Source organism: Bombus impatiens, unplaced genomic scaffold (genome assembly GCF_000188095.3).
Source record: "Bombus impatiens unplaced genomic scaffold, BIMP_2.2 scf_0142, whole genome shotgun sequence".
Taxonomy (NCBI): domain Eukaryota; kingdom Metazoa; phylum Arthropoda; class Insecta; order Hymenoptera; family Apidae; genus Bombus; species Bombus impatiens.
The window spans coordinates 2,882,037-2,892,486 of NT_176561.1; the positions used below are offsets into that span (position 1 = coordinate 2,882,037).

The 10,450-nt window shown below is 37.6% G+C and overlaps 1 protein-coding gene across 6 annotated transcripts in view; it reads left to right on the plus strand.

The window, feature by feature from the left end:
• Positions 1-10,450, plus strand: part of LOC100743971 (ral guanine nucleotide dissociation stimulator) — a 43,745-nt gene that overhangs the window by 13,472 nt on the left and 19,823 nt on the right. The window contains exon 1 of one of the 6 annotated variants that reach the window (XM_024365619.2): positions 1,747-2,191. The exons of 3 other annotated variants lie outside the window; for them this stretch is intronic. In XM_024365619.2, coding sequence (XP_024221387.1) covers positions 2,010-2,191 — 182 coding nt within the window. In that variant the 5' untranslated portion in view covers positions 1,747-2,009. Of the gene's footprint in view, positions 1-1,746; positions 2,192-10,450 lie in introns of those variants that run through there. 2 more of the 6 variants (XM_003487135.4, XM_012382110.3) reach the window with 2 other exon arrangements.

Below are 10,450 nucleotides of genomic sequence, written 5' to 3' on the forward strand. Positions count from 1 at the left end.
CCGATTTGCCAAAGGAAATTTTCACTTCATACACGCGTTTAGCTGATACCTAGATAACGCAGTGATTACGCGTAATCGTGGGAGACAATGTCGAGTTTCCAGGATTCATGTAGAAAGCGTGACCGAAACAAAATTCAGCGATTCGAAGGGGAGCGCGCGTACGTGCTCGCGTGGAGACGCGGAGACACGCATAAATTCCTCTATGCTCATGGTAACAGTCTGTTTGATTATGGTATTATTGGCACGCGATGCGCATCACGGAAAAATGTATCAAAGCAATACTCGTGCGTCTGATTACTCTACGCTCCAAATAATTGGCCTAATGTCTGCTACTATTTTCACTTTATACGTGTACATTCGTTGGAGAAGTACTATGTTCAACGTGCGAGGTACAGCAATGTTTCTTTTCCTATAGAAGTTTAGTCGCCGTTTCTGTCGATGTAATTTGCGACGCATCAGACGTGAAATTCGTGTCGATTCTCAAGGCCTGGGAAAGGAATTATGCTAGTTGGTCATTGTGGGATAAATTTAATGCTTCAAATGCTGTAATATTCTTGGCGTGTTATTTCATACCTATTCTTTATCGAATCTCAACTCGTAATCTTTCTTTTCCTTCGTAATATAACATACGGTTTGAAAGTTTAAAAACAATATTTAATAAAATTGACGCACGATCTTGTTACGTGGCATGAATCAAAGTACGTCATTCAATCATATTGCAGATGTGACATGTTCGAATATATTTTTTTCATAACTGTAACGTAAGCTTGTTTATTAATCGTTTTACTCGATGCGTTCATAGTATTTTCCAAATGCTCGTGTTCCTATTATTTCTCCAGATAACTGTATTGTAAAATGATATATGGAAATGCTGGTTCGTCACGAGTTCGTATGGATGATAAAATCTAGCGGAACCGAATCGAAGAATTTATCGATCGAGAGTTGCCGAGTCCTCCGATGGTAATGTCATGCATCGACTTTATCCATAGCATGTGACAGATAGCAGTACTGTATCATAGACGATTAGTGATCGTATATAGTTAAACGAAAACTGGAATTTACAAGAGCTGCAAGTCGACATCCTAAGACAAATAAAAGTCATTTCAATCTTTTTTTATTTAAGTAACACGACTATTTTTATTTTTGTTATCTATATATCGATTTGAAATATTTTCATATATATATATTTATTCGTATATATTCATATAGAATACGAATATCGTATATATTTTTATTCATATATATATATATTTTCATTTCGTTCTCCAAATCTCTTTTGAAGATTTTGAAACTCAAAGATTCATCAGAAATGATCATTTCTCATATCGCATTACAATATTGTCAATCGCACACCAAAACACGAATTAACTTCAAAATAAGTTCCATAAACTTCCTTTCTGCATCCTGTACCCCGTGCGTCTTACGATCTTATTGAAATTAATTGCACTTGTTAAAATATACAAACTTTTAATTTAGAAATTTCTACAAATCTTCCAATTCCAAAACTTTAATCGCGTCCCTTCGTTAATCGATATCAATCGCTTTATTATTCTATTGCCTGCTATATCAAAACAACAAATGAAAAATGAATTCCATACCATTTATTTGCACGAATGTACATCCTGCGTGTCTCGCAAATATCCTGGCGCTTGAAACCTAACCATCATCGTCGCTAGTGTCTTCCAACTACGGGCGACGAAGATTTACGTCAATGCACGACCCACGGTGATAATGGAGACGAGTGGTCGACGTAAGAGCGTGGTCAGTCCGATTGCATTGAGCCGGTTCGGCCGAATTACGTGTTCGCGTCGTTCAGAGTCAGTCGTTGTCGGGACGGCGAGCCGCGCGGTTCGGTCACGTACTTTGTTGTTGCCGGTGTGAAACGGTCGCGTGACTGTTTCTCCTTTCTCTCCCTTGGTCGTGTTCCATCAACGACCACCTGTGCTTCGTTCACGGCGTTCCAGCGTCCAACAATTTTCGGCTACGATAGGCGTCTACGTTGCCTCTGCATGCGCGTGTGCGTGCGTATACCTGAAACAGAAGTTAGGCCAACGGGAGAGAAAGGTACGAGGGCAGGTGTTGAGGTATACGAAGTTTACCGGAGTTCGAGTCGTGTTTCTTGGGGATTTCGGGTCCAGTTCTTCGCTTCTTTGTTCGAACGCACGATTTTCTTCTCGTGGAAGAGACTGTGGTGAGTGATCGTTGTATCGTTGGAACTTTGAGGTGGATTTAGAAGCACTAGCGTGCTACAGAGAATTAACACACGTTCGCAAAGTTATTTTAGGCGTTTTATTCTTCCAAAGTTTAAAATGAAATTTACAATTTAAATATTGAGGTGTAATTAATACATACAGTGAAAGTCAAATATTATGATCTGATGTAAATTTTGTCTCGCAAATGTGTGTTAATTCGGCAAATGTGTAGTGTCATTTACTAGGCAATGTACATGCGTTTCATAAGACAATATATTCACGAGTAACGCAATTTAACCCTGCGACGTCCTTTCGATTATTTCATTCGATCAAATCATACTTCCCTATCGTTAAAAAAAATTCTTAAGCGTGAGAAAAATATGAAAGAATACGCAATTTCTCGTGTCAATTGTATACTAATGACTCTCTTAAAACATCAAAAGCCGTTTCCTCGGTTAAAAGAAAAAGAAGGTTGAAACGTAAAATATTCATTCGCTTGCAACAAGATTCGACGTCTACCAGAACAAGCGTACAGCATTGTCCAGTAAATGAATACACTTATTAGAAATAATAAACGTTTTCATCCTGATCGATACTTTTGTTAAAACGTCGTATAAATGAGTACATTGTATACATTCGTTAAATTCTACATCTTCATTGCAACAAAAGTACGGAATAAATTCTATAGAGATTATATGAATTTTATTTACAATTAAAAGAGAAGAAAACGGCATATGTAATTAAGTAATATTTGAAAATCGAAAGTTCGAAACTGCGTTCGTGGAGATCGAGCTGCTCCGTTTACAAGCTATCGTACATTCCTGTTTTTAAGGGTAAACAACGATCGAACGATGAGAATAATAGGTTTGCAAGGTTGCGGTCGTGAGTACTGTTTGTGGCCATGAGATCTCGTAAAGATATCGAGCCGCTCTGTTTTTCGTTTCATTAGAAATTCTACGATGTACTAACGGGACATTGTTTCCACTGATTGATCGATATTTTTCTAGACTCTAAGTACATTAATGTCAGTACGTATAGATTCGTACGTGTACTGTATTTCAAACCAACTATAGAACAACATATAATAAAACGTACACGCTAGGTATGACAAGATAGAAAACTTCTTGTTACACGATACTTGAATATTTTTAATAAAAGATTGAACGAAAGGAATAATCACTCATTCGACTATATTATTTCATTGAACGTACGTCTAAGCTTCATCATGGAAATGTTTGCTGCGAATGCAAAGAGCGATGCCAATTCGTTCGTTTAAAAGATTCAATTTGTTCTCACGCCTATTGACACGACGCCTTGTAATTGTGTCTTTATCGCCTCTATTTGATACCTATCAGAGCGTATGGTATTATCGTCATGTTGTCAAACTCAACAATAAGCATGTCAGATAAAATCGTCAAGCTTAAAAACTTTAATAATTTTCTCAATTGATCGTTCGAACTTTCAAATCGGACGATGAAATAAACGAATAAGAAACATCGTTATATGAGCGAATATTTCATAATGTTTTATTATATTTTCAAATTTTTTCGTTTCGATGAAAAGATTTAAGGAGTGAAACAAGATAACGAACGGTATGTTAAAATGAATACTGTTGTACGAAATACGTAATAATATTATTATGTGACAATATGAAGATATAAAAATATTTCTGAGCAAAAGTTATAAGAGATAGCTACACAATGAACGCGTTATAAGTTATAAAGGAACCCCTTCAAAAAGGGTTGCAAAGTATATCAGTCGATTGGTATTTTTCTATTAGTTCTTTCTATCAATTAGTCCACATTTCTCGTATTTACGATATTTCGTCAAAATACGCACTTCTACGCACACAGCTTGGTCAAATCTTATCAGAGCAAGCAGACTCGCCTCTTAAGAGTATACCAACATAGCGAGGAGGTTTATGGGTTCTAGCAACACTTCGGAAAATCGAACGCCTTGTCACAAGTTACACATGTTGTACACGCCTAGTGTTGGACGTAAACGATCGCGTACCTATGTATTAACGGCGTATGACTAAGCTATCTGTTATGTGCCACGTTCCTATAATCCGCTTATTCTCCGTTGTCTTAATTGTAATTATTGGCGTGATCGCCTCGTGAAAAATTGAACAGTATATCGCAACGTGTAAAAATAGACGATTACTCGCTTGGAATTTTTTGCCAGCTGGTTTTCCGATTTCGGATTACGTTCTTAAAATGTTCCAAATTTTTTTAATCTCCCGCCAGTATTTCCTTCAACGTTAAAGGTCCAAAAAATTGATCATAATATCGATTAGTTTTATCGTGAATTCTTATATTTTATTCGTACATAATAATTCAGTTCATAATTATTCAGTAATCAAAGAACGTGTTCGTTACTGAATGCAAAATATCCCTTGCGGTGATTAAACTCTGCATTGAAACACCAACGTCCTATTCTTCGCGCTAAATTAATTTCATTATTATAACTGCTATTTGCTAAATCTCAGATCAAGGAAAAAAGATGGCAGTTTTAGTTACAGAAGGTTAATATTTACCGTATCTCTTCATTCCAGAAACAAAAGAAAAAAGAATACCTCGATGAAAATACTTTCGCTCTATTGGCTTTGTAGATTGGGTTAAATCCACCCTGTCCCTCCCGGTTTATTTTAACAAAGTCTATTCCGATTGAATAGCCAAAAATTCTACGCTAGCTCTAGAGTGCACACGAGATATCAACCAGAATACAGCAAATGGATGGCAAACAACTAGGGTTTCGAGGACACGGTTGAATGAATCGCGCGTATCGTTGCGAACACGCGGTTCATAGCACGTGCATCATTGTAGCGTGTCAAGTAACGTAGAAACGAAGTAATTTGGTCGAACGTTTGGTACGAATTCCGAAACGAACGTTTACGAGTCGGCATTAAAAACACGGCTGTTATCACACGGGCTCCGTTCGAAATTTCGCCTTGGATAATCGCGAAAGAACAGTTGCTTGAGCGAATCTCTCTCTTTTTTGTCTTATCCTCTTCATTTTACTTTCTTTTTTATCTGTTTGATTGGCGAGAAGGGAACAGCGAAGAGTCAAGGTTGACTCGCGTTTTCGAAACCGGATCGAGTATGCTAATGTAACAGTGACATCCGCGTCAGATTCGACCTCTTCCCTTCCTTTCCTTTTTATCACTGGCGAGTCTTATCTCTCGTCGCGGTCATATTTAATTATAGCAAAGTTTACTTCATTTATGAATGCTACAGTCAGTGGAAGGGCAGATGTCTTTAATTTATTTCTGTCTCGTGGATAATGGATTGAGAAACTTTCGAATTTTTTGAAGATTAAAATTCTTCTCTTACGTAAAGTGCATTTATGGTTGAAGTAACAGCGGTCCTTTATATCTTAATGATGCTCCTTAAGATAGCGAGTAAAATACTAAAGGAAATTGTCCTCCTTATAAGATTTAATTTTTCTCGGTTTTCCGATTATTATTTCACTTGATATTCAAATACTAGGTATTTTAAGGATTAAAAAATAGGTATTAAATATATAAAGTTTCGAAAAGTTCAATGACGACCATTAATGCTAATTATGACAATCTGCATTCCCAGAATATTCAAGAGGATAGCAAAAATACATATTTAATTCTAAAACTGAATAAAAACGCGGTCTTTGTATAGTATAGGATCATTTGCTGGCTTTCGTCGGATTTTTAAATTGCCTGTATAAAATCTGTAAATATTTATTTTCGTATATTTCCATGGCCTTTATTCTTGAAATGACTCAGGGCCTTCCCTCAATCGACCATAAGAATAATTCGCGGTTATATATCATTGCCATACACGTTCGCTTCTTTGTCGGCGGCATTCGTCGAAAAGACGTCTGACTTTACGATATTCGACGTGATTCGCAGAATGATAATTGATAGTTTCCTACTCGTGGCTCGAGCAAGCTCAATTTCCCTCTTGCTCGAGATTACGAACGCTAGAAAATTGTTCTCGGGTGCTCGAGTTTCTTCAGTTCCCTGAAAACGATTTGTTACGTCCCGTTATCTGATACGGGCTGAATTCTTTCCCTCGGTCGGGACGGCCACTAGGTTTGCAAACATCATAGGTCGGACCGCAGTAATCCTAAGGCACAGTTATCATCGTCAGGGAGGATAACGTGCCCTCAATGCAGTGGCCTTTAGGCCGAGTCATCAAGCTTTATCTAGACGTCGACGATGTAACGTCAATTCACATCAGAGACCAGGCCACACACCACGGACAGGATGGCACCCAGATATCTACATATCCTTGGCGCGCACTCTCAATAGTCTTAAGTGCTCACCAGGGGCCTTGGCATTTTCATAGTTAAGGTCCTTCGGACCAAGCGAGTATTTCCTGTCTTAGATTTCCCTTTACGTTTATTGTCTACCACGTGTTAGCTTAGAAAGTTTCTTTCCTCCACATCTGATATGTTCCGTTGGCAACTTTCTCGCGAGGGCGGCTAAAACCCTTCCTGGCCCACCAACCGTCTTATTATCCAATCGGAGACGGTGTCTACTGCCCTCACTTCCTTAACCAAAATTGTCATCAACAAATCCGATAGTCCCGTGTCCTTAGACACACCCACCCCTAGCTTTGGCTTTCCTCAGACACAGGATCGTCAGTAAAACTTCACTTATTCTGTATCCTTAGAATAGTCAACATATCCATATCGGTCTCTACCCTTATAAGTCGCGTACTTTCTTTCCTCCACATCTGATATGTTCCGTTGGCAACTTTCTCGCGAGGGCGGCTAAAACCCTTCCTGGCCCACCAACCGTCTTATTATCCAATCGGAGACGGTGTCTACTGCCCTCACTTCCTTAACCAAAATTGTCATCAACAAATCCGATAGTCCCGTGTCCTTAGACACACCCACCCCTAGCTTTCCTCAGACACAGTATCGTCGGTAAAACTTCACTTATTCTGTATCCTTAGAATAGTCAACATATCTATATCGGTCTCTACCCTTATAAGTCGCGTACTTAATGTATTGTTGTAACTAAGTCTTACATAACGTGGTTGGAGTGAATTGTGATTTATGCTAATTCAGTGCGTGTTGTATTGTGATTGGTGAATTCACAATAAAGGTTGATTAAAACAAAGTTAATTGTTGTGTTACGACTCAACTATATTTTATTTTCACCAACCAACCCTAAAAATTACGCGACAACGACATCATCCGGACGGCCACGGTTAAGACAGCAACCAGCATCTTGGATCGAGGTGTCAAACATCTCGATCCCAAACCAACCCGTTCCAGTAGAACCAATCGAGAGGGAGTTTAATGGAAGATCTAATTAACTCTATATTCACAATATCTTGGTCCGTGCCCTCTCAACGGGAAAGGATGTTACGTCCCGTTATCTGGTAAGAGTTGAATTCCATCCCTCGGTCGGGACAGCCACTAGCGATGCAAACATCATAAGTCCGACCGCAATAATCCTAATTCACACGGTCATAAACTAAATATCGTTTTTTACTTTAACTTCAGGGCCCTCAATTGCTGCAACATAGAAGTCAAATCGAGAAATTCCTTAAGGTTATTGTTGTCCGATCTATGATGTTTGCACCGCTAGTGGCTGTCCCGGCCGAGGGATGGAATTCAGCTCCTACCAGATGACGGGACGTAACACGATTTTACCTGGCAGTTTCGTAGGGGGTTGTGGTCGTTCGAAATTAGCCGATGGAATTGCTCTCATGCTACGTGGCCAAATTCGGAATGTGATTATAGCTAAAGTGCACTATGGTTGAAAGAGTATCTATGGTAGAACATATTTTAGATGGAATACTCCTAACGAATTTATTTCGTATTTGTAGCAAATATATTAGGAAGTTGGCATTATTAGTTAAAAATAGTATGTCAAATATATTTACATATATCGTTATTATTCGGAGGAATTAGGAAATACTGTCTTTTTTTCTAACAGTTTCACGTGACATGTCCAGTGACATGGACGTGTTGTTAGCTGCAGGCCAAGTGTTTAGTGTCCGGTGACACGACGTTGGTGTTAGTGTTGCTGTGATCCTTTACGTGAAACCTACGAACTTGAAATATTTTACCAAAAAACGTCGGTTACTGGTTAGAGCTGCTAGTAAATTTATGCGGATGAGAAAATGTTGAACAACTCAGGATATTTGAATGGTGTTAAAAGATAATGATTTACAGTTGTTTAATTTTCGATAAAAAATGTTACAAGCGTATTTTTCTTAATAATGAACCAAGTAGATGAAACAATATATAAAATTCGTATTTATCTAGAAGATTTTTTTTTATTTCCAAGTTCTTGTGATATAATAGTGCAGTAATCTATAATAATGTGTTCTAATGTTCAAGAATAACAATTCTCTCAAGCGGTTTGTTATTTGTAACAATAAACCTTCTTCCAAAATTCTTAATCGCGGAATAAATTATTTTCCGGAATAATTCTATTTTATTCACGAGCATAGAGAACTCTCTAACCTTCTACATTCGTTAAACGCCTGACTGACGAACTTGTGTACAAACAGTTCTGTTAATGCTTACATCTTGCGGTGAGTAACATGACGTATTAACATCCATGACCTTATATTACGTATTTATCGAGCGAGATTGGCTACGAGTCTTCGTAGGGAGTCTCCGCTAGAACCAATGCAATCTGCGGATTTAATTTGCTGATTCTAAACGCGCAATCGATTCTTCGTAGTTATCTATCAAAGGAATCGTTTCATTAGGCGAATCTTTTCTGTAAATGGCCTTACGTAAAAAGAAATATCACAAAAGAACTTGCTTTAAAAATTAGAATATTCTGACTCGCAGACGGATTTACATTTTCGTTGTTTATTTTAATTTGTAATAATAAATTGTGGCATGTAAAGTATCTGATAGTTTTTTAGAGAGCTAAAAATAACTATTGCAAATATATTTTTATTATCAGAGCAGAATAAAGTTATTTTATAAATTATTTCAATGAAATGGTATGTACGTTTAAGAACACAGTATTCGGCTCAAAGTTTTCGAATGATTCGTAAGGCATTCATTGTCCTAAGCGTTAAATAAGAAAATAACGTAACAGCCGAGTCATTTGAGCCGCCAAATGATTCATGCTCGCACGAAACGCACTGCAACTTAAAACACACTTCCTGCTACGGAGCGGTCCACCAGCTCCCTTTATGGACTATAGCCACATTGCATAATGCAATCTGAGTGCCTGATCTTTGAGCAGCCATTGCTCGATATTCCAGATAAAATAACGTATATAACGCGTACAGGCGTATATGTACAATTTCTAATCGACAGAACGATCTGCGATAATAATTTATATCAATTTTTCAATTTCCATAAATCTGTCAAGAATCGATAAATCTTTCCGATCAGTTTCTTTCTATCTTGAGGATAGACGATCAATTTATCACGTTGTCATTACAAATAATCCGAAGTACATATTTTTTAGACATCTGAAGTGTTTTTCTAATTATAAAAGTTCGAATGTGTAGGTATAAATCGTAAATATTAATGTCAATATTTACTGTACTTATAACAATGGAAGTTAATTAAGAATTTGCGTAGAACAAAGATTCAGCTTCGCCTTAATATAGAATCGATAATCGCAAAGCCAAACATAACGACGTGTTCTTATATTTTCCACTCCTTCAGAAATAAAATTGTAGCTTACGGATCTAGGGATATGTATTTTATCATAGAAACAAAAATATTATTTACGTGAAAGTTAACGAGCACATATTTAATGAAATTATCGAATTACAGTAGGAAAATGTTAGAAACATTTATAAGTATCATATATAAAGTATTATATTTTCTCTATGAAAAAATAGATACATATTAAATTATTGAATTATAATAAAAAAAATTCCATAGTCACGTCGACTTACAAAAAAGACAAGTTAATGTAACAGACACGCGACACTCAGGCAGAATCCTCGTAGCTCTTTGTTAATTCCTCCCAATTGAGTGCAGAATGCTTGTAAAACTGCTGTTTCCGCGGAGTCCATGTTTTTCAACTTATGAATCACACAGATATCGTTATACAAGTTTCTTTAGTCACGTTCCGATTCGAAGCCTGGTTCAAAGTTCGGACGGACACGAAGCTTTTTCCATCCGCACAGAGTACTTTTTTTTTTTCGAATCGCGGCTGGTCGAGGACAAGTGGTTAATTCAGTGTGCAAGCACGGTGCGCGAAAAATAACGAGGAGCAAGGGGGTTTAAGATTGTGACAGACAACCATACGTTTTTTCGTGGCAAGCGGCGACGGGGCGTTT